The 25,779-nt window shown below is 37.5% G+C and overlaps 1 protein-coding gene across 1 annotated transcript in view; it reads right to left on the bottom strand.

The window, feature by feature from the left end:
* Positions 1–25,779, bottom strand: part of HERC1 (HECT and RLD domain containing E3 ubiquitin protein ligase family member 1) — an 82,494-nt gene that overhangs the window by 37,367 nt on the left and 19,348 nt on the right. The window contains exons 19-36 of the mRNA XM_010151310.1: positions 24,032–24,146; positions 23,812–23,932; positions 21,495–21,666; positions 18,988–19,294; positions 17,578–17,698; positions 17,284–17,335; positions 10,848–11,119; positions 10,320–10,535; positions 10,116–10,236; positions 8,940–9,177; positions 7,765–7,958; positions 5,810–5,965; positions 5,471–5,577; positions 5,121–5,231; positions 4,867–5,043; positions 3,682–3,921; positions 3,377–3,460; positions 1,776–2,296 (exon numbers count right to left, since the gene is read on the bottom strand). Of these exons, the coding sequence (XP_010149612.1) occupies positions 1,776–2,296; positions 3,377–3,460; positions 3,682–3,921; positions 4,867–5,043; positions 5,121–5,231; positions 5,471–5,577; positions 5,810–5,965; positions 7,765–7,958; positions 8,940–9,177; positions 10,116–10,236; positions 10,320–10,535; positions 10,848–11,119; positions 17,284–17,335; positions 17,578–17,698; positions 18,988–19,294; positions 21,495–21,666; positions 23,812–23,932; positions 24,032–24,146 (3,325 nt within the window). The remainder of the gene's footprint in view (positions 1–1,775; positions 2,297–3,376; positions 3,461–3,681; positions 3,922–4,866; positions 5,044–5,120; positions 5,232–5,470; positions 5,578–5,809; positions 5,966–7,764; positions 7,959–8,939; positions 9,178–10,115; positions 10,237–10,319; positions 10,536–10,847; positions 11,120–17,283; positions 17,336–17,577; positions 17,699–18,987; positions 19,295–21,494; positions 21,667–23,811; positions 23,933–24,031; positions 24,147–25,779) is intronic.

Here is a 25,779-nt window from a genome sequence, read left to right as displayed (position 1 = left end):
ATTTAGAAATATGCAACACAAAAACTACCATAAGGCAAATTTTATCATCACACCTGAGCTGATTTACTTCTTTTCACATTAAGGAAAAGCTTTGATTGACCTCACATTACTGTTCAACTACTCATCACAAGGAGCACGCTAGTGATAGCTTATGATAATTCTGTCTCTGGTTATGACAGGACAGATTACCGGGAGAAGACAGTGACTTTTTAAAAACACAGGTCAGAAAACCCAACACACATAATATACGTCTGTATCCGTCCACCTATACTTATCACTAAGTTTTTTGTAATATTTAGGACTGTTACACTTGACTAATTTTCACTCTAAGCGGTACTAAAATTCACCAGCTTGTATTTCCATACAACCTGTATTTTCCATACATCCATCAGATAAAGGACTTTTAAATCTCCCTTTTATTATCCCAAAATGTGTTCCCATCTTACAATGTAAACTTCTACCTAAAAATGAAATGAAGGTTCAGCCTCTTTTTAGTTAAGAAGGTACATTCTGAACTTAATTCAATGCATTGCCAAAGGCTTGCCTACGTTCAAGTGCTGTACCACTTCGGTCAAAATAGTCTTTCAAATTATTTTAAGAGCACACATACTTCAAAGCTATACTGTCACACGGGCCTACTGAAAGAATTTGTATCTGGAACTAAATTTGACAATCTATTGCACTTCAGTGCATGCAGTTCAAGCGCTAACAGCCTTTGCAAGAAGAGAGCACTGTTGCAACATTATGCTTATTTTAAGAGGTGAACTGACCTCGGTTGTTTCAGAATGTAATTGTAACTGATGACAAAAAACATAATCACTGCTCAATTTCTCCAGAAGATTATAGTTCAACTACAGCCAAAAGGAGTTTAAGATATGTAGTGACATCTTTTCCACACTAAATCACAGGCAATTCCTGTGAGAACACCAGAGAGCCCAGAGAAGTCACTAGCTTCATTTCAGTTTCAAGTGCCTTCCCTTTGAAGGCAAGCCTGCAAGATAGGTGGAAAAGGGAGTGCCTCCTCCCAGTCTCCTCCCCACTTCTCACCATCATCTGCTGAACAGCTCCGAGTGTTATCTGATACAGGGGCATTGTTTAGCTCTCTAAGGCAGCTCAGAGAATGAACAAACAGTACTTCGAGACAGTGTTAATTTGAATACTATCATCCAACCCGCCACGAATAAGAGAAAAATCCTCCCATCTCCTGACCTTAAACACTCCTCAAGCCCAACACAGCAATTTCCAGTCCCCTATGAAGGGAATGACAATGCAGCAGACACCTGTTCTCAACTCTGAAAAACCCAATCAGGTCTCTTGTCAGAACTAGGTTCACCATTTACAACAAAAGCGTGCACTAACCCCCAGTAAAAACCTGTGTTCTTCACAGACATAACCGAGAAGCTGTAGTGCATTAAGACAGCAATGTTTTAGTTAGCCAATACACAGCAATTGTAAAACGAGCAATGCTCATTTCAAACCTAGGAAAACTGGCAAGATGGTCACATCCCAACTCTGAAAACTAGGGGCCTAATCTAACCTAAAAAACCTAATAACGCTTATCAATTCAGAACTATCAAAATGTTTTTTGATACACAATGAACTTTATTACTAGATAGCATAAAAATTTAACTCTCACTATGTTTGTTTTAACAAGCCAAATTTTGAAGTCTAAGCTAATTGATCAGCATGACTCTAACGTAAAATGCATGTTACTGCTGAGGATTTCCAAGCACAAAACATCACTAGATTGTGAAAAGTGTAGCAAATGAGCATACCTGATAGTAATCTCTGCTTCATCCCACTGGACCTTGGCCGATGTACTGCCTTCCTTCACTACTCCAAGCAAAGTGGCATGACGTCCAGTTTGTTTGTGTACACATCGACCTCCAACTCTAAGACCAGCATCAACTCCACCGATTACTGCTAGGACAGGCCACACTTCCACACAGAGCATCTTCAACTGCAGTTCTGAAAGGTCAGCCAGACCATGCCTACTATGTTTGCTTTTCTCCTCCTCTTTAGTTTCTTTCTCCTCTCTCACCTCATTCTCTTCTCGACTTTGAATTGAGCGACTTTTCTTCAGTTTTTGGCCTGCATCTTTAAGACATGTTTTGATTTTATTCAGTCTTTCCATCATTTTTTTATTGATGCAGTGTGTCCAACGGTCTGTGCGATGAAGGATACGAATGAGCTGGATAGTGGCTTCTGCCAGCACTGCAGCAACAGGACTACAGATGGGATCACCAGGTAGTAAATCTCTTGGTGTACCACGCATCTGCATATCACAGATTTTCACCTACGCGTTCAAAGAGAACAGTTCAAAAGTTATCTTAATGTACCTGAAGAAGATCCTTCTTTTTCTGCTGAACAGAAAAAAATACTAGCATTGTAAGTTTTGGCCTGGGACCCCTAGGAAATCCACCTTAACAATGATGAAAGAGCATCCCTCTGAACTCAAGGATGCTGAAGTTACAACAGTTCATGGTTTCTCACATAAGACTATCTGGGATTCCTTATCCTACATTCTCCCTGGTTTCTGGGGAATGCAATTTTGTGTGTAGAACATTAGGTCTGTAAATCAATTCTAAATAATAAAATACATTTAAAATTTACAATAGATTGCACAATATAGGGATTTATGAAAAATCTAGCTAGTGTGCAAGTAACATAGTGCTATGTATGTCATAAACCAAAACGAATCATCAGTGACATTCTCAGCACTTGTTAGCTACCACTACCATCCTGCAAAAAACTCAACATCTGTAGCATTGACACAGGGAACAGAAGGGAAAGGATAAACTTGTGACCTTCTGTTAACCCCAGTAAGGCAGCTAGGCCCCACACAGCCACTCGATCACTCCCCCAGCAGGATGGGGAAGAGAATCTGAAGGACAGAAGTGAGTAAACATGTGGGTTGAGGTAAAGTTTCATAATTAAAAGAGGAAAAAACCCACCCAAATAACACAAAACAAAGAAAACCAAGTGACTCGTAATGCAGTCGTTCACCACCAGATGACCGATGCCCAGATCATCCCCAAGCAACAGAAACCCCTGGCAAACTGCCCTGCTGTTTCACTGCTGCGCAAGATGCTATATCGTATGAAACACCCCTTTGGTCACTTCAAGTGAGCTGACTGGCTGCACTCCCTCCCAGCCTCTTGCCATGCCCAACCTACTTGCTAGGAGGGACAGAGTGAGAAAGCGAGAAAGCTTTGATGCTGTGTGAACACTGTTCGGCAACAACTAAACCACTGTGCATTATCAACACTGTTTTGGTCATAAATCCAAAACATAGCACCATACGGGCTGTTATGAAGAGTACTGACTTTATCCCAGCCAAAAGCAGTACACCTAGGCAGATGAGCATTTAGGTTACCTTCTCTCCTGGATTACTGCTGTAGAACATAACACAAGGGTATAATTCTGCTGCGTCCACATCTTCAAAAGCTAGCTTTGGCTCCTAGTTATTAAAGAAACAAACAAACAAACCCAAACACAAACTTCAGATTTAGAACACCTTAACAAGAAAAAATATGAAACATGACGAAGTTATACCCTGTATTATAATCCTTTTAAGTACTGAAACTGTCATGTGTCTTAATGATCATGCTTAGCTTTATATGAAATATCCATGCCAAACCACTATTGCAAAAGAAACCCAAAAAAATTGATGTTAAATACCTCTCCATTTTTACCAAAGGAAATAGTTCTTGCTTCCATATCTAACACACATGTGATGAAATCTCCTTGGGTAAAGCTGGAGAGAGTCAAAGTTTGTTCTCCATTGTGATAAAGGTTCCCACTATAGGCTCTATATAGCCACATGTCTGAAGTAGTCCGATGGTTAAAATCATGTACTGGCCACCGAGAAACTCCTACACATGTGCCTTCATTGCCTCGATTCTCCTTCACGATGTAGAACTAGCAGGCAAAACAAAAAACAGGGAAAAATTAAAGAATATACTTTTTAACACAATAAAGCAATGAAAATTTACCTTACATACATTTAAGTGTACTTTCAACTGTTAGAAGCTTTTAATAAATCATGCTCTACCTCTAAAGTGACATCTTGGTTGATAAGGTCAGTCACTAACAAGTCATTTAAACTTAACCTACTAGTACTTAAGAATACTGTATGTACAAACAGAAAGAAGTTGTTTTTTAATCTTTCTTCTGTATTCAAAATGAACATGCCCCAAACTTGGGTTACAAGTGCTAAAAATAATATTACAGAAAAAAATACGTTTTCTTTCACGTTCACAGTGAGTGATTTACACAGATTCAAGTAAAAAAAATACGTAAAACTGTTATGCTCAAAGATGGTACTAGCAACACTACAACTGTGTATGTATCTATATTCCTAAAATAATAAAAAAATCACTCCAGATGATGTATTAGAACCTGGTCTTGCCAGTCAGACAGGCTGCTGTGTGTGTTTGCAAGAAAACAGTGTGTTTTGTGAAGGGGTTTTCTAAAGAAAAAAAACCTCTACATATTTCAGTAGGTAACTTTTGCAAGAAAATGCACATCTGTGCTGACTATGGATCTTAGGGACAAATATCATCAGCTCTACAAATACACAACATGTATTAGCACAGTCTCCAATCGTGTACTGAAATACTCAAACAGCAGTGTTCAAAAGCAGCCACAAACCCTTCACTTTGGATTAAAAAAATCACAGAATGACTTAGGTTGGGAAAGAGCCTTAAGGTCATAAGGTTCAACCATAAACCTAACACTGACAAAATGCCATTTACTCAAGAATGTTCATGAGGGAAAAAACCATCAGTAGCTGTTGTTTATAAATCATGGTATACTTCCAAAACAACGTAAGAGAAGGTAAGAGATAGACTTTCATGCACCTACCTTCCACTGGTAACACCCAGAGGTAACTCCAGTAGATGCTAAACCATACCCTTTCCCTCCACTCCCATGAGTTAGAATCTGCCCATTCTCCACTATGCAGCACTGAGCTTTCTCAGGGTCAAAGGACACTTCCTGTATGGGAAGATTCTCATCTTCATCTTCAGACTCTCCTTGTTTCTATCAGAAACAGGACAACATCTGTGGTAAATGCAACTTAGGTGCATTCAGTTGAGAGAAAGTAAAACCATCATTACCTGTAGCTTCATTTCTTGTTCTTTCTCCTTTATTTGAATTGCATGTTTAGCCTGAGCTATTGGAGTCTCCCACATGCAGTCAGACAGAAGTGAGAATAATCGTTCAACAACCTGGTGTATTAGAATAGAATTCAAATAGGTTTAAACCCAAGATAACAACCACAAATAATAGGGTATTATTTTACTTTGCTTTGTAGGTATAACTGTCAAAATATCCAGTGCTCTTAGATATAAGCAAATATCTACATTGAGCCTCGCTTCACTTGGATTCTGAACAAACCTATGAAACATTTGAGTTTAAAGAGACTTTTTGAAGAAACGTGTAAAAGCTCATAGCAAAATATAAAGACCTGAGCCATTTGATCATCTTCAACGCCAGATTCACAAGCAGGTAATACAGCTTCTAGTACATGAAGTGCAAGAAGTCTGGTCCTCAAATTGCCAACCAAGGGAACTCCTAAAGACAGAACAGTATGTTAAAAATCTGGAAGTGAATTCTGCAGCAGGCATGCACCTGTGATGCCAGCTGCATGCCAACAGTGCACAACTCTCCAAAGCGTAACTTGTGTACATCTAACTGAAGTTAGTTTTAGTTGTTCACTACGTAAGGTGTTCTAACAGGATCTATTTTTAGGAACTGTGCTACAGAAATGGAAGTAACCCCCGAGCACATTTTGAAAAGATCATACCTGAGCAACACTTCTGAGAAGCGATGTTAAGAAGAACTTCTGTCCACTTTGGAGATGCCATTTTTGACTGAATTGCTTTTGAAGACACAACTCTACGTAGGAAAACAAGAAAGTCTCCCAGGTGCAATTCTGCTGCATGTTGCTTTCGGAGGGCAGCTAGGAAGTTAAATTAAAAGTTTTCATTTACAACCTTATTAGCAGTCCTTGTTACTGGCAACAAACTGTTCTGTAAGTAAAAGCACTGTGATCAGTTATTACACGATGGGTGGCTGACAGGTACTCACCAAGCTTCTCTCTCACTTCTGCTTCTCAGCAAGACAGCAGGAGAAAATAAGATTAAAAGCTTGTGGGTTAAGATAAGGGCAGTGAGGTCATTTATCAATGACCATCATGGGCAATAGAGACTCATCTTGGGGAAGATTAATTTAATTTACTGCCAACAAAAACCAGAGTAGGACAAAATTAGGACCTTCTCCCTTGACCACCCCTTCTTCCCATACTCTACTTCACTCCCAACACTTCTATCTCCCCAAGCAGAGCAAGGGGATTGGGAATATGAGGGAGTTGTGGTCACTTCATAATGCTTTGTCTCTACTACTCCTGCTCCATAATGGGTCCTTCCCATGGGTTGCAGTTTTTGAAGAACTCCTCCACTGCGGATCCCTTTCTACGGGATACAGTCCTTCAGGAACAGACTGTCCCAGCATGGGTCCCCCATATGCCACAGTTGCCATGCAAATCATGCTCCTGCACATGTTCTCCACAGGCTGCAGCTTCCTTTAAGGCATATCCACCTGCTTCGCCAGGAGTCCTCCATGGGCTGCAGATAGATAACCTGCTTCACCATGGTCCTTTCCACTAGCTGCAGTGGAATCTGCTCCAGAGCCAGGAACACTTCCTCCTTGTCTCCCTCCTTCACTGACCTTGGTGTCTGTTGTTTCTCACATTTTTCTCCACTCCTCTCTCACACAGCTGCTGTATGGCATGTTTTACCCTTTCTTAAACATGTTATCACAGAGGCACCACCAGTGTCACTGACTGACTCAGCTGGGGGCCGTGGAGGGTCTGTTTTGGAGCTTGCTGAAACTGGGCGTGACATGGGGGCAAGCTCCTGATTTCTCTTCACATAAGCCAGCCCTGCAGCCCCCTCCTACTACCAAAACCTTGCCAGGCAAATCCAACACACACAATTATTTATAGATGTCCCTGTAAAGCACTGGTTTCTGTGTATGTTTTTATTTTATGGAGATTTTTGATGACACACACTGTGCTTCCTCACACATCCGATTCATATGCCAAGGCAGTTTTAACAAGAAAACGTTTGTGGAAAGACCTTATATTTTAATTCCTAATTAGCTGATTATCTTATGAATTAATCAAGCAGTGCATTACCTATATGAAAAGACACTTATAATGACACACAAAATTTCCAGATATTCAAAACGCTCATTAAGAGACTGCAAATTATGTGAATATAATTCAAAAAAACTTTTGCGGCAGATTTTTTTATATGACAGGGTAGAGTCAACCTCTTCCCATCCACTCGGACTGCAAAACTCCGTAATACAAAGCAAATGCTTTGCTTCCTAAACTGAGCTGCATCTCAGTTTGAAATTTAATTAAATTCCTATAGCAGCATTTATGAAAGACATTACTACTCATTTTTCGAGGAAAACAGTATTCTCCTCCTAATTCCAAACCAGGTGGAGTAATTCTTATTCTCAACCTGCTCCTACTTTTAAACTTCTTAATGCAGCGAGTCTATATAAGTTTGAACTTTTCTGAAATTTGAAGACCTCATTTGAATGATCTGAGGACTTTATTTAATCTAATTTACAGAGTTGAGAACGACCCAACAATCATCAAATAAGTACGAGGGCCTCAGTGCTCCGTGTTTTCTTTCATTACGTTCGCTGGTATTTCAACATTGTAACAGAATGATGCAAGATAATTACCTCTGAAGTCTCTCTTCTCGTTATCCCCATTTGAATCTGCCTTTTTCGATTCGACTTCATCTTCCTCACCTTCCCCTTCTCCAAAGGAAGCCATAAGCATCACACCAGCTTGTGACAGTAAGTTCTTCAGCTGACTGCATAATAAATCCAGCAAAGACTGGACCACCTTTGGGCTCAGTTTGTCAGCATAGGTTCTATACACACACAGAAAGCAAAAATAAGAGTATCTGAAAGCTGATGCAAGGAACAATAACATAAAGACAAAACTATAAACTCAGTGTGAGAGACAACTGGGCCTAACACAGCACTAATTCTAATTCACGCTATTGCAGCAGTTACGTTTACCCTATTTTTAAGGCGCTGTAAAACTATCCAATCTTTGGAATCAAAGGATAAATTTCCAGTACTTCCTCGGGGAAGAACACCACCTTAGAGAATTAAACACAATCCCACAACAAAGTTCTAAGATTGGATGTTTGGTTTATGGGTTTAGGTTTTTTTAGTATGGGGTTATTGGTCTTGGTTTTTTTGTTTGGTGGTGGTTTTTTTGGTACGTAACAGATTTGGCAGGTAGATACAATGTGGGTGTGAACACTGAAATGAAGATGCATGTACTTAATATTAAGTAACACTCTTGCTCCAAATAGAACACGCTTTCTCCACTGCTTTTTTATTCACTGAATTAAACTAAATATTTAAGTGTTAACAGGATTTTGGATGTTATACCCTGGTCTGGCAGAGGCCAGTATGACTCAAAAAATTAAGAAGCACAACGTACTTCTCTGATGAACTCCTACCACACTACCGGTATTGATTTTGGTATCACAAATGACTTTTACACAGCAACAGAAAGTTTCATTGTGTCAACTGAATAGATAGAGACACAAAGCAAAACTAGAAAAACAAGGAATACTAGAATTCAGTGTTTACAGACCATAAGGTTGTAACTATTCTGGTCCAAACTCCTCACAATTAAAAAATATCAGTCTTAATATGCATCTTTCTTTAGAATAATGTGACAGCTCTTTTTCCCCCCCTCCCCCTCCACTTATATGCTTCTGAACAACATTCATTGTCCTAAAGAAAGCTCACACACAAAAAAAGTTAATTTTTAAAGGGTGCTGGAGAGCTTAACGATTGAGCTTTCTGAAAGCAATGCAGCGTTCAATACTTACCCTGTGGTGATAGCGAGGATCTGAAGTAGTCTTGTACTGGCTACTTTCAAAGCTGTGCTGAGCTGAGAAATACCAGTTTTGGGCAGCAACTGCAGCGGTTGTCCTAGCATGGTGTCTGTGCCACACAGCTGCGATAACACATTCAGCAGACCAGTGGAAATGGCCAAGGAGACATCAACAGGCTGATAGTGTACGCTCAGAGCAAAGACTGTTACTAAGAGAAGACGCTGCTGTGCTTCTAAGATTCAAATAAAATTGGTTTAATTAATGAACTGTTTAGATTAAGAATACTAAAACAAAAGAGCTGTAGATTATTTCTTAAATACAATTTAATGAATTAAATTATCAAGTAAAGAGTTCTCCTTCTTTGTCAGACACTCTGAGGTATTCCTTCTGATGTAGCATTTTAGCCCCCCTTAACTCAATGCAACCTCTGTGTCAATGTTGTCCAACAAAAATACAATGTAGATCCAGTTTGTGATGTAGATGTTCTGAGACTAAACCTCAAATCAGAATCTTCAATCTAGGGTAAGGATAACTGGGTGAAATACTTGTACTTTCTACTTGTACTTGATTCTCAAGAAATTTCTTTCAGTTCCATTTTAACTGTAAGTGAAACAATAAGACAATTGAGGTAAGAATGCCCATTAGGCTCTACCAAGAGACCCCTCTTGAGTAATGCAGCTCTCAGTCAGTGCACACACAAAGGCACAAAAAGGTGCAGAGTTCCAGCTATCCCTTAAGGACAGAAGCATACAGTAGTATCTGCATATAGAAGAACAGGAGAAAGACCTTTCAAAGTAGGTACAATGCCCTGTTCTTTGGTTTTGAAGTTCACCTGAATGAAGGAAAAAGGATTGGAGACTTCAGCAGAAAACTGCTTATCCCTGAAAACCATACAAAACACTTGGAAGTACCAAAGACATGGGTGACTGTGGAAGAACTGTGGTATATGGAATCGAAAGGCTGACAATACTTAAAAGTCTTAAAATAAAAAGGCCTAATACTTGAAGAAAATTACAACAGAAAAAGGTTAAAAAGCTTCTCTCTCTTCAGAAAAGAAGTCAGACGGATACTTCAGTGGATTCTGATCATGTCAAAGTCTGCTTTGTTAAACACATAAGCTGTTGTATTGTGTATTCGAGAACATATTCTGCAAATCTAGTTCTCACTTACCTATATGATGCTTATTAGCTTGCAAAGCTCTTTCTAATGTGGCAGACAACTGCTGGTAAATTTTGTGCACAGCCACCTGGATTTCAATTTGAATACTTCTCTTAGCTGCTCTGATACCATCCTGCATCAAACAAACAAATATTAAGGACTGAAAAAATATCACCACCCAGCTATTGAAACAGCAGAAACTATTAAAGTACGTGCCTGGTAGTGATGCAATCTTACGCTCTCTCCTTTGGCGCCCGCATGTCCTACAGTGCCCAAACCAAAGCAGCCAGCAAGAAATTGTAGTCTAACCGAAGTAAGCAATGAAGACGACTGAAATCCTGGTACTTGACGACTTCCCATCAATGGCACACTGCCTTTTTCCTCCATCCCTGATAGAAGCACTAAAATCTGATGAAGTGCTTCCAGACGAAGCTAAAATCGAAGGCACACAAAAGACAGTATTAAATAAATAGCAAACATCCTTAAAAATTAGATCATCCTCAAATGTAAGTAAAATGAATGAGCTAGCTGTCTTCTCATCGACACTTCCTTTTTTTAAAAAAGGGAATTCTTTAATTTTTGTTTTAGAGTTTATTTACATAAGATTCCCAGTTCCAGTTAAGATATTTTAACAGAAAAGAGAGGAGAAATGTCCTTAATAGACAGATGTTAGACAATGTTATTAAAAAAAAAAAAAAAATTCCATAAAATATGCATAAGAAAGGGTGTTAAACTGAAACTTACCTCAGCCCTCAACTGCTGCTGCTCCATTGCAATTACTGATGCTTGTGGGCTAGTGGACATACTTTCCTCTGGTTCCTTAAATCCTGGCGAGTTTCCCACATCTCCACTTACAAAACTGACAACATTTTCAATCAAAGTGTGAACTCCAAGGCATCTTGAGAGATCAAAATCGGACTCAACAAATGAGTAGGAGGAAGTGTATAACCAATCTCTGCTGTGTTTTAGTCGAGCCCATGAGTCACTTAAAGGTTCCACTTGACTGTGTATTGCTCCTAAAGATACACATAATGAAGTCCCATAAATTCCGATTCACCAGGTAACACATTTTGACAGTAGGTGAAGACTGAACTGCTGCTATTCATACAGGTGGAAAATGGATATTCATGTTAATTATACCATGCATTAAGCAACTTAGAGCAAAACACTTGCTTTAAATTCATAGCCATTTCCCTAAAGGAAAGGCTGTATTTCTTTTAATTATGTTAAGCAGTATTGCAACACGCTGCCAAGTGAGAAAACAAAAAGATAGAAGCCAAACTGCTCAGCTTAAAGCTAGAACACTGAATAAAAATGCTTTGCGGCTAATGATGAAACAGTAAAGGAAATATTTGCTAGAACAGAAATTGGGCACTTTGGGTATTCATTTTAAGGTCTAACCATGAAACAAAGTGGTTTTGGTGTTAATCAAGTCACTAGATACTTCATAGTTTTGAAAAAACACATTATTTTGGATTAAATATTTACAGAAATCATGATTGCAGCAGAAACAGAAAATTTTTGGTTTAGATCAACAGGAAACGTACTATATTATGATTCAGGATAAAGAGATACATGTATATTAAATATTATCTACTATCTATTAAATATTGTCTTTGTCATCTGGCAATTTCACAAGTCTATTTTCAAGTATTTCCTATTACATTAGCATGTCATTACACTACCTGAAACTTTACCATCACTAATAAATGTACTTCATCAAATAAGCATCAGTCATCAATGTGCAGCACTGGAGCTTATTTATCACCAGATATTTGACCTCATTTACAAAAGAGTTTCTCTAGAATTCTGACCTTGGCACAAATGAGTCCAACGTCACTGAAGTCATACCTTCCTCACCCAGTAACTGATATGTATCAGTCACATATACACACGAACACAGAAGTTGGTATTTTATTACTTTCATAAATGCTTTTAGCCTATGTGGACTATGCAAGCTATTACAAGAAGGCAGACCCTGCTCAAAAGAACTATCTGCATAGAAAAGTGATGCCTGGAGAACGCTGTGGAAACCTAATGTATGTTTAAATTCACTTTGAAATTTTAGTGTGAATGGTCTCATATAATCTACATTGAATTTTTAAATATTAATGTCTCATGCATAATGAGCTACAAATACCATTTGGAGAATCACAACCCTTTGCCATACTCATGCGAATCTACAGCAACACTTCTATCTGCAGGGTATCGGCCTCTAACGTAATTAAATGTAGCCACTGTCATGAAGAAGTCACACAAATTCATAGAAATTCATCTGCTGAAATCTTTCATTCATCAGTGAGGCAGAGTTCCAATGCTAACAGCTGGATACTAGTTTCAGGACCTCCTTTAAACACTGCCTACCTGCAGCAGCTCTGTAAGCAGCTGCTCATAGGAACCAGAGAAGACGGGCACATCAGCTTTTGAACTTAGGACAGCTCCCCTAGCAACCATACTACACCATTCTTTTCCTGAGGCAAAGGCAAAATGCTATCATCCTGTCAACTAACCTGCATCTGCAGGTCACAATTCCCACCTTCACACAACTTACAAATTCAAAATACTGTGAAATTATGCTTTTCCTTTGTAAACAGGCAGGGAATTTCCCCTTAGTTGCCAAAAAGTTCAATTGATGGGGCTATGAATTCTGAAAACCCGTCTACAACCGATTTCATTTTCTGTAAATGGCATTCACGTGCCTTTGCATGGTATTCCTTCCAACTGCTACTAAACAGACTGCAATGGCTTTAGAAAGAATCATCACTGTACTTGGGTCATATCAGGAGTTTGACAAAAGTATAAACACACAAATTTATTTTGGATAATGCAAAGATTAAGTTTAAACACTACTTTTCAAAGTGCAATCTGATGTCCTAATTTCTGGTGGTTTATATAACACAGCAATATTACCTGGTTTATACACAACAACCTATTTTTTTGTCACGTTTACTATGAAAGAATTTTTTAAAATTCTGTAACCCAGTTTTACAATTTATACATGGTGACAATATTTAAAACAAATGTAAAGACAGATATCACCTTACCCTAATTCTAATATTCATTCTTATAATACTTAGTTTTTAACAAAGCTTTAAAGCAAGTTATATGCTGAAGTGCCAGGTGAGAAACACAAGATATATAGGACAGACTAGAATAAAAGGGGGCTAAAATACTCCTTTCATCTAGGAAGGAGTTTCCTACCATATGCACTGTGAACAGAGCCCCAGGGAGAAGGTAAGTGAAGCCTCAGATTACATACAGGAAGCATAGCTAAATCATGACCAAATCCACAAATTGTCACCAAACATAAGCATCAGCTATTTCAAAAGCCTCAAGCCCTACAGTCTTTCAAGAGCAGGAGAGTCTAAAGCATCCTAAAATGACATGAGCTTCCTATCCTCTACCCATCCTACGCTATGCTATGGCACTATGAAGCACAGCACAGAATCAAAGGATTTGTACAGAAACACAAAGCGATGCCCATGTCTTATATCATAAACTAAAGGAGACCTTTAAAGGATTAACAGTACATCGAAAGAAAATTTATTTTTGGTAGTCAGAAATCTCTTAAGAAAAACACTCTACCATATCAATAAAAACCTAACCTATTTCATATTTGAAAAAAAATGAGGTCTTAGCTAATCATTTTAGTATGAAATACAAAAATGTTTAAATGTAAGAACAATTTAAAACTGTTTCAAATTAGGAGGAAAAGTCCAACAATTATGAGACACCAATTAAATGTAACGTAAGAGAAGACTGGTTTTAAATTCTATACTTTTTAACTAAGATATCAGAAGTCAAAGTATTATACTTTAGAATTTGAAACATTTTAGAATTACAGCACACAAATCTAAAACACAGTAATTTTTTCCTTGATGTTAAGTATCAATGAAGAATCAAAAGTATGACTCTATATTAAAGCTTAGCTTGATTCTGTGTAATATCAATTACACAGAATTGATTGCAGCTTAGCACTTCCCATAAGCCTCTACAAATCACATGAATAGAGCTGCACTTAAGAATAATTTTTAAGCTTACATTAAAAAAAAAAAAAATTTACTTGTCCTTATAAGCCAGCTTGTAATAATGAGTTTTTAAATGAATGTGGCACAGCTGCAATACACACTTCATAAAACATAAAGTATGTAGGGAAGCTATAGACAAAAAAAAACCAAACATGCCATCAGTTACTTGCTTGAAGCTCTTCTTTTTTCTGGGGCTCAACTGGCCAAAAAGCAGTAAATACACTACACCACACGAGAATCAGAAGACAAAAGCAGACATTTGAAACAGAAGGTAACATAATTATAAAATCTCTTCCTCATATTATTCTGATTTAGACTTCAACGATAAGTCTCATCTCAATCAATACAACAATGTATCAAGCATAGAATCATAGAAGCATATAAGCAGCATAGAAGCAGCAAAGTTTGGGGAAAAATTATTTACTCGTTCTGAATTAGTACAGCCTAGATAAGACTTTCTAAATTCTCCACCTTCTTTTCAGGGAAAAAAGATCCCCTTTAAAGTAGTTGTATTGATACACCAAGACATGTTTACATCCCTTACTCAAACACAGTCTTTCCATTTCAAAATGCAGAACTTGTATATTTACAGGTACACAAAATTATTTCCATTTAATTTTAATTTCATTCAAGTTGCTGCTTTTTTCAGAGTTGCCCAATTGTGTTAGTAAGGTACTACAGTAAACACAAGAACACTGCAATTCACTGAATTAAGAAAACCCAAACTGGGGGACTCTCATTTGTGTGTAACTATGTTTATGATTGCATTGCTACGTATGCATCCTTCACTGTTAAGTATCTAATGCAGTGTACAATATCCCCCAGGTATGGTACAGGATAGGTATAACATTTTGAGGCATAATCTCTGAAACTGCAAAATGGAAAAAAATTAAATATGCAACAAAAAAACCCCAAAGGGCATAGATATGAGGGGAAAATAATAATGTGCTCATCAACCCTTATGACAGAAGTATTGAAAAAGACCTTTTCTGCAGGAATGGAAGGAAAAGCTTACTAATTCAGAAATAACTAAATATTTACAAGGAACCAGATAGTCAAAGGAGCCTCAGGCTGAAGTAGGAATACCACAGATGTATTTCTGAACAGATACAACCAATGCAGGAAGAAGGCAATTACATTCAAAACTGGACTGTGTGGCTAAGATGTTAATTGAGTAAAAAGAGAATGCTTTCCTTCCACACTCAACTGCAAGACCGTAAGAACAACCTACAGTATTAGTAGTTTTTCTACTGCTACTTTTCTGTACTGCAGTTTACGAATAGGAACAGGTTTTGTATCATAAAAACCAGGCTATAACCAACAGTGAGATTCATTAAGGGAATGCAATTTGAATTTTGAATAATAGGTGGCTGCATTCAACAACCAAAGGTTCTAAAATAAGCCAATCTACTCAGGAGGAACTATTTTCTTCCCTGTTACCAAAGAGGCATTCACTGATACCCTATACACACTACATTATGTACACAACTTGGCAAGGATCAAACACTCTGCCTAGAGTATATCTGAGGATAAACTAACCCTACAAAACCTCAGCTGGAAACATCATGTGTGGACACGGTTCCATAACAAGAAGTGTGGTTAAATTCTAGTATATTCCTTAAGAAGAGATGGGAGGAACACCATATATTAAGGAAATTTTGTTAGTGAAAATTCCCTTTGAAGTCTCCAAAATAGCACAGCCTACAGCAAAAACCCAACGATGGTGGTAGAAGGAAAAAACACTTGCTTTCCAACTAGCTCTGCATGTCAACTTCCTTCACACAGTTTATGGAGACACTTAAGAGAACAAATGTTTTCAAGGGATTGCTGTAAACTTCAGTAAGATACTGTTCTAAAAAACACATGTAACCAAAACTGTCATATATATCATCCAGCACAAGTAGAGAAGTTTTGATTATTGTATGCTAACTAATTTTCAGTTGCCAAAAACAGACCAAAAAAAATCTCCATGGGACAGCAAATAAGTCCTCCAGTACCAGAAAACAGGTATCAGTGCGTGTCACAGCATTTAGTTTGCAAATTAGCTAATTGAGCTTCTTTTAGTTCTGTGTCAGATGAACGGCAACGTTAAAAAATGATGGATTCAAAGAATATACTGCAGATCAGAGGTGCTGACAGAGGCTATCACATCTTGTAACACTCAAAATGCCAACATGCATCCTGCTGTCACAGTATGAACTTCACCTACTCAACTGAATCAACTGATTATCTACTTACAATGAATTCCTTTCCACATCATTTCCAAATTGAAGTGTAATGGCTGCTGCCACTGATAGTTTGCTTTACAATTCCAAAAGACTTCAAAAAGCAAGCAGCCTCTTAGTGCTCTGCTTAATGAAGAAGGCTAGAAATCTTACATAACCTAACAGTATTAAGGCTTCTGTAATTACGGTAAATAACTCAAACTAATTACTGTTAACCTCTTCCCAAGATTTTTACAGACACAACAAACCTAAGCCGTGATTCTAGCAGAGACACTGCATCATCCAGAGTGAAGTGGGACTTTCTGGTCTCTGTGTAAACATCCTTTGCTCCCTCCACTACATTCTGTGAAGCAGCTCATTGAGATTCCCAAGAATGAAGCAGCCATAAAAAGCAGTACAAAAGCAAAAAATTCTATTTATATTGGAGCAACAGAAAAAGCAGTTGCTTGGTTCTCTAAGTGTGCTGGTGTTGAGAGGCTGCAAAAATTGAAATGGTATTTTCTGGATGCAAGTTCTCCACTTTCAAGCACACTTTATGATAACAGTTCCTTGTTAGCACAAGAATAGAACATTCTCTATTGAACTGAAATTGTCAGTTTTTCCTTCCTGAAGTCATGTGAGTGAGAACAGAATTAAAGTTCCTAATTCACTTGTCCTCACAGAAATCCTCACATGCTTCAAACGAGTATTGCAATTCTAGAAACTAGAATAAATAGTTATAACCTAGGAAATAGTATAACCAAGCCACACAGCTACACCATTTAGCACAACAGTAGGTAATAATTATTTTAAATGTTAATTTTAAATACTCAGTTTTAAAATCCTGATTGGCATAGTGTACTGTACGTAACTGCAAATAAATTTTAACTTAAGGAATACTAACAGATTTATCAGGTCATTATTTACTAGCTAAACAATAAAACTTACCCCTCTTCCTGTGTGATGATGCCAAATCCAAATCAACATTTCGTCTTCCACTCTAGATTAAAAGATGAATAAAAGCTCATTTCTTTAGGTGAACATTTGGTGCATAATATCTGAGTATTTAACAGACCTGTAAAATAATTCAACTTTTTTTTTTTTGTTACCACTTTTACTTCCTCTTGACAATGGTGGTTATTAGAAGAGAAACTGAAGTACCAAACACAGCACTAAACAAAGGTACATCCCACCTAAATATTACATTCACAATCTCTACATACACAATGCTTGTTTACTTACCAGTGAATAACCTTCCTCATCTGATTCTGGCTGAGATAAATCAGATTCACTTCTGGACTTCATCAGTCTGTAGTTTGAGTTTGCATGGATTGAGCGACTTTCTGCAGAAAGACTTTCACTCCTGCTTCAGGTGCACACATTTGTGTGCACGTGTACAAACACAGAAAGAAAATACCGATAATAAGCAGAAGTAAGAGTTGATAGTCAAATCTAGCAGGTACCTCAGTTTTACTTGAGAGCAAACTACCACAGAACATCACAAGACTACACCAAAGAGGAAAGAAGGGGTCTGATGGCTTGAATTATTATGTTTATAAAGGGCATTAGTGAACTTTGTTTCTTTTTAACACCCTTATTGGTCAACTGTACAAATGGCAACTTCAAAGGAAAAGAAAAGAGAGACACAGTAAAGTGGCTGATAAAGCATTGAACTTACTGAAAACCCACCCATAAAATGCATCCTAAAGTCGATATGCTGAAGATGAAAGCCATTTTGACAATGACAGAGGCACCCACCCATGCTTTAGGGACTAGATTTCCAAAAAGAGGCAAAAAGAATAAAAGGATACTGAATATATATAATCTCCCCTTGAACTCCCTGTCAATATCTTTATTTAAAATACCAGAGCAAAGTTTCTGTACACTAGAAGCTTAAGAGACTCAGGAGTTTACTAGTAGCACCAGCTACACAACTGCTGTGTTATACTCTGATAGGCACACACAAAGATCTCTAGAATAAAAGTTTCAGTGGTCAGGTTTAGAATAAAACTGTGTTAGCAATATCTCAGGTTATGAAAATTGAAATACGTTATGTAGTACTTACACTATTTAAATTATACACTTTTATATATAAATTTTAGACAATGAGCTGTCTGGCTTTATTTTGTTATTAGCCTGTGTCTTACACATGACAATGTCATGAATATTTATAAAAATCAATCATGAATGACACTTTTTTCATAATAAGCTTCAAAACTTTTGCTTTTAAACATATCCTACAAATATTTTGTGGACCATACTATATAGGACATGGGTAAAAAGTTCAAGAAAATACAAATATGGTAACAAAAAAAGCCAAACACATAAACAAATCTTAGGAAAAATGAAGTTCTCCATTTACCTCAGATTATCTGGACACCTGATGATCTGGACCTCATTACTATTTATCACTAAGCCCAACTTTAAAAGTAAATAAACTCCACATACCATAAAACTCCTATTAAGGTTTAGTTCATGTGGACAAAGAAAACTGAGGAAAACCAGTATTTTCAACAAAAACACAACATTGCCCTAAGCAAAAATATTCTTCAAAACAATTCTAAGAATCCTCAGAGGAAAACTGAGGTTATTGAATCAATTAGAAAGGAAGCAAAGAAGAGTTAACGATTCTAAGCAGTCAGAAAACCCCACCTTGTCATGAGTCCAATCCCCTCAGGAGTGGTAGAGGGAGGGTGCTGTAACTGGCCATCTTCCCTTCGTTTCTGGAGCTCCTCAATAACAGGGCTTACTCCTAAGATCAACAAGGCACATCTGTGGATCACAGAGTTGCATGCAGCAGTATAGACATCTTGACCTTCTGTCAGATCAGTGCTGATTCTTCGGTCCTGCTGAGACTGAGGAGGTGGATCATCAAGTCTAGTCCCTGTCCCAGTGTTCATCCTATCTCGATCCCGACTGCGAGCTACTTCACGGGCTGATAGGAAACATTGAAATATTTCTGTAACATGCAACACAAAAAGAAGGTCTTAACTTCTAGACAAAGCTACATCGAACAAAATATTCATCTATATCTTGGGCCAAAAACTGCCCCACTACAGAGAACAATGAATATTTTTCCAACACTAAAAACATACATTCTAAGCATTTACACAACGTTAAGTTCAGAATTGAGAGGACAATGGAAACATTGAAATATTTCTGTAACATGCAACACAAAAAGAAGGTCTTAACTTCTAGACAAAGCTACATCGAACAAAATATTCATCTATATCTTGGGCCAAAAACTGCCCCACTACAGAGAACAATGAATATTTTTCCAACACTAAAAACATACATTCTAAGCATTTACACAACGTTAAGTTCAGAATTGAGAGGACAATGTGACAGAACTACTCTTTCAGTGTCTCACTGCAACCCAACTCCTGTTTGGATAGCATCAAAGAGAAACATTACGTCACGTTTGCCTTCCTTTTAGCAGACTTGTATAAAGTAATACTTCTGTAAATCTGTATTTCAGACATTAGCATATCTGTACTTCAATACTGAAATAGCTCCAAGACTTTTATTAGATTTGGTCAGTACAATGAAGATACGATCAAAGTTCTTAGCCTCCACTTTGCTGAATGCTGCTGTTGTCTTAGGTGACAGATTCCTCTAAAGAAGCTGTGTGAGACACCACATCGTCTATGCCCAAAGACCTAAGGCTCTCTTCGGTTGATCATTTTAATTTTTGAAGTTCAGTTCCCCTTTGGAAAGGCAAAGGTAAGTCCAAACGCTTCCTTCATTGACATTAATAGTTAGAAGCAGCAAGGCATCAAGGACACAAACTAAACTCTGCATGTCAGGATCAGATTCCCTTATGATATCCAGTAAAAGTCATCATCTTCCTACTTATTTGTGCACGTAACACTACTGTCTGTATATTTCTGGATAAATTCCCGTTACTGTACCTAGAAACTCTGTCCAGGTAGAATTTAAGAAGACGAAGCATTTGCCCAGGATAACTGCACACCAAGCAGCAAAAGCATATTGCAGCTACTGGACAGGTAACGCGTGTGTACACCTTCGAGATTCATAACTCAACTCACAAATAAGCACTTCAACTCCACAGTACACTTTTAGGAAAACCTACTGCACTGTGGATATAATGACACAACACACAGAAACTAAAGGTCTAACATTCATTTTGGTCTACAAGATCCCAAACAGGAATATGGGAGTACTAAGGGGGAATGCAAACACTGTCAACAAAACAGATGATGACAGCAGACGCTGGAAAAAGAAAACCATTCTAGCAGTATCCAGAGGAACAAAATTTGAAAAAGAAAAAGAAACCCAAAAAATATAATTATGGAAATGATTTCAAGTAATCTAACTTTTTTTTGTTAAACCACACACATTCCAGAGTAATTTTCAAAGGCTAACAAGATTCTGTCTTTGACAACACTAGGGTAACAACAGAAAAAACAATTGAGTGTGACTGTATGTTGCTTTACTAATATTGGAAAAATTAAGGAATAACTTAACGGATCCTGAATACATGCCCAAGTCAGTGTAACAAGAGTTTTCAAAGTTCAACTTTTTCAACCTATCTTCTGAAGAATTACCACACGTTTTTTAGAAAACCTATGAGAAAGTACTGCAAACAGTGGTACAAACACCAAACTTAGACTAATATCTCAAAGTGTATAATAGACTCAAGAAAAGATAGTCCAAGATGTAAGAGAATTCCAATTCAGTCAGCCCACTTAGCAGCAGCAGTTTTGTTTCCAAACTTCATAATAACATTACATTTCAAAGCTTATCACATACAAGATTAGCACACACAAACACAGCAAAACTTCTATATATAAATACTGATGAAAACTCAAGAGATCTATTGAACAGAAGTTTAGAGAAAATATGAAACCTATTAGTCTTGTAGACAGTGCATATAAGTAGTGTTGGTATAGGTCAGATGTGCTGAGAACTGCCCATAAAGGCAGCCTTCCTTGCCTCATATTCACATTCCCTTGTATCAAAAGCTTTTTCTGACCCACTTAAAGAACTCCACAGTTTAATAAAAACAAACTTCTCACACTGTTTATGCAGACAAATCTTTCATTATCTTTTACATAATTTCTCCCCTTTACCTTGGAGAGAAATACATTGTCCTTACAAAGCACATTACATGACTGACACACATAACTAGTACTTACTACCAGCTGTCATAACTTCATGCTCTCTTTCCTCCTCTTCATCTTCTTGTTCTGGGTGTCCTTCTTCTCTGTCACGTTCTGCCTGCTCCTCCATTTCTGCTTCTTCATCAATTGTACGAGTAAAAGAATGTTCTTGAGTATCAACATCGGCAGATTCTTGGTTATCTAACATCTGGATTTAAAAAAAAAAACGCCACAGTGAGATTAATTCTCACCAAAATGGACATAGCTATTCAGTAAGATCTTTTTTCTTATCAAAAAGATATTTTTGATATTGCATGAAATAAATAATAAAGCTGTTTACATTCAAGACTTTAAATATATAAGAAAACTTAATTTTCCTTTAATAACTGTTACTCAGATTATCTGCAGAAAAATGTCTCCTTGTAATGCTTACTTCAGACTCTACTGTCAAACTGACACCAGCCTCAAAGCCTTTAGAAGTCACATGCTGTTGTCTCATAACATGTTCTCCCTTTTTAAAGGACATGAATATGATAAAACTTCCTTTGGTGGGCAAGATTTTGTTACTTGAAGTGATACCAAGTATGTTCCCTTTTATTCTTAACGGTTCTGAATTTGCAGTTCTTTTCTTCGCTTTCATTTCAATTAAATTCAAAAGATGCACACCCCACAATCAAAGATTAGCATAAGAGGTGCACAAGAAGAACAACAGTCTTAGAATTTGAGTTTAGAAATCTTTTTGATTGAGCAGATTGCTCAATCAAAGCATATTGGGGTTGATGCTTTCCTTTTATTTAAGGATGTAAGTGCTGACCAGCAAAACACTTAATACCTAACAGAAATTTTCCAGTGCAGGAAACTGCTTCAGACAATCTGAAGACAACAAAACTTTGAATATAAACCACAGATTTACATTAGAAGTTTTCGAATACTTTAGAAGGTAATTAATTCTACAAATCTTGGGACACACACAACCCACCAGCGTAATTCATCTGCCCTCCCCTGGCAGTTTTCCTTTCAAAAAAACCCGAAAGGTCTTGGTAGCAGCAGGTCATGATCATAATTTTTCTCCCATCTCTTACTGGTTCTCATCATTCTACCATTAAGCCTTTGTACACTATGAATTGCAAATCAGCTTTTTTTTTCCCCCAATGGTATTAAACCTGAGATCTCCCTGAAGCAACAAGTCTACTGCATACATTTAGATCTGTCATGTATTAGTAATGCTGTGCTGCATCCACACAATAAGCTTGAAGATTTCCAGGAGTAATTAACTTATTGCACACCCAACTTACACAATACCTTAATGTGAGCATACACAACAGCTACAACATGAACATGAAGCAACAGACGTATTACACGTGTACAAAAAGATCACCCCGTGTATGCTTGGTAAGCCAGAGAACCACCAAGCTTAATGTATGTATACCATCCTGTGTACACACCCTACATCTAATACTGTCAGAAGTGCTGTAGCTCTTGCAGGTATGTTAGACCCCTCCCATGATGAAGGAAGGGGCAAAGACACATATCACCTCAATATTAACCTAAAGGAAGACACAGACCTACACAAATTTAAGAAGCATCACTAGTGCTTTACAATATAGCTAAAAAGCCTTTTAACCCCAATTTCACATGAGAATATCCTTGATTAAAAATATTTCACTTGGAGATTGTAAATAATTAAAAATCCTATCAGAGAAACCCTAATCATACATTAAGGACAATCTTGTAATGCCTAACAGTCCCCAGCACTGAGTAATTCAATGCATACTTCCACCATCAGTTCTGACTTGGCTTAATAAAATTATTCAGAAGTTGCCTTCATACTAGTTTCAGGCCCAGTCCTATCATATCTAACTTTCATGTAGGGCTGACAAGTAAACTTAAGGTTATGTTAGACTAAGAGGAGAATCTGCCTGTGAAGGAAGGAAAAAGAAGTAAGACAGGGACAGGGGAAAAAGAGGTACAGAGAGGGACAGAGATTAGAGGCCCAGTTGTGTTTAGGAATGGCAGCAAGACTAAGCTGTGGCCAGGTCAGCACAGCTAAGCAATCTACATCTAAGCTGTAGGCTTCTTATGGTACAGCAAGCTACATTTACAGGTCAAACTAGGCTTCAGTCTGTGCTTGAGTCACATACTGTCAATCAATCATTTGCTTTAACTGATTTAATACTACATGTACTACAGATTAATGGACTCCTAATTATACACTGTCCATTTTTATCTGAAAAATCCTGGAAGTTTTTCAACACAGTGGAACAAAAATACCAGTAACATACCTGAAACTAACATTATTTAATATTTTCTTAACACACAGTAAAGCATGAAGAACAGAGATTTACAGTCTTACCCATCTATCTCTTGAGGATGATCTAGTCTGAATAAGTTCCATGTTCTTGCAGGCAAGCAAGCGACTCCGAACTTTATATACGCAACGGTATACTTCTGCCAAGGCTTTGCCAGGCTGATACCTACAAAAAAAGAGACCCAAAACCAGGGGGGAGGTGTAAATAGTAATACACACTTTCTTTTAAAAATGGAACTTTTAAAAGCAGCTTTAGGTTACTTGCCTGCTCTCACCACAAGCTTGGCTAAGTAAACTTGTATGTTTCAGAAGAGCTGCAAGAACAAATCTGGACACAGTATCTAGGAGTGATTCATTACTTAAAGTTGCAGTATCCCAATCTGAAAACACAAAGGATCCATCAAAACTGGCTACTATTTACAACTAACAAATATATTTTCAATGACATCATCAAAAAAACCCCAAACTTCACTCATTTAAATTTTTCAATTTAGAATTATTTTTAATGCTTAAGAAATAAGATGAGCATCAACAACTCATAAATACACTGCTGCAGACAAAGGTGTTTTGGTCTGCTCAAGGTACGCCTAACAGTCAGCCAAGGGCATGTACACAAACTGCCACCTCAAAGAGCTGAACTGGAATTGTAACCTCTCCTTCAAGGAAGGACTCTGAACCGAAGCCCTTTGCCAGGCCACTGATTGACATGGAACTTGTTGAGAAACACACCATATTTGAGACTTCCTGGTCTTTTACATATGGTTGAAACCACATTCAACAATTATTTCAGACTCCCTCATGATGAAAAAGCCTTCTCTAGTAAGAAAGACAACTATTATCACAAGCACAAGCTCAACTGCTCATATTATCAAGAAATATCTTCAGTTCTCAAAATTAAGGTATGTCCATCATTTTCATAAACTGACTTCTTTATTTCAAAATAATTTTCCCCACTTTTAATAAAACCATTACAAAAATAATATTGTTCTACTACAAAATAACCAAACTGCCAAGCAAACCTCCAGAAAGCACTGTAATTTTTCGTGGGGAAAAAAACCCCTCACATTACTTCATACTATCTTTTTCTATTAAAAATTACCTATGCATCCTTGCAAACTGGTTTCAAAATCACAAAAACGAACTTGGCCACTCACAGCTTAGTCTAATACTTGCTGCACAGCAGGTTCAATTACTTCACATTTAATGCTGTGCTCACCATCACAACACAACTTTCAGTCAGCTTGCATTGTGAAAAGAGTAGAACCACATCAACTCCTAAACACCCAATTCCATAACCAAAACAATAGAAATCAGCCCATTCATCTCAGATTTGCAAACAGAAAACCATCCATTTTTACTGGAATTCCTACTTCAGTGTGATTCTGCAACAGAATTCTGTGTTGCTTCTCTCAACAGTCACACAGTATCATTTGTTGTTCTTGATCTGGCCTAGCTTGGCCAGAGCTACAGGTAATTGAGAGCTACAGTACAACCACGATACTTAGTGGATCTCATTAAAAGGAAACTTGGGAAGCCTGAGCAGGAACACAGATTTTAGTCAATAAGCATGAAGAACCATTATTACTGTGAAGCCAGCTTTCCAGAGACTTGAATAACAAAGGATCATTTACCCCTTCAATCCATTCCTAACACATTTTGCAGGTTATTTTGCCTTCCCCATCTCCTCCCCATCAATTCTTGCTTTAAATTCAAAGTTTCACCCTGCTCTACTAGGAAAACAGAAACACCAACAACTGAATAAGCAAATTAGTATCTTTTTCCCAGTTTGGAGGGAAAAAGAACATTGAAATAAATGTTTGCCCAACACTGGAATCAATGTGAAAAGTAAATAACAAAAAACTAAAGAATGATTGTGGAACGTTACAATAAATTAAGTTTATCCTGTTGCAGAATTAAAAGTCGTTGCCAAAGAACGTATTGGATTCTGCTAGGCATGTCGCTGAAGCGTGCAATATCCTTCTAACACACACACACGCGTGTATTTTCAACATC

The sequence above is a fragment of the Eurypyga helias genome, unplaced genomic scaffold (genome assembly GCF_000690775.1).
Source record: "Eurypyga helias isolate BGI_N326 unplaced genomic scaffold, ASM69077v1 scaffold4405, whole genome shotgun sequence".
Classification (NCBI taxonomy): domain Eukaryota; kingdom Metazoa; phylum Chordata; class Aves; order Eurypygiformes; family Eurypygidae; genus Eurypyga; species Eurypyga helias.
Note: the sequence above shows the minus strand (reverse complement) of the source record. Positions and strands in the feature narration are given on the sequence as shown.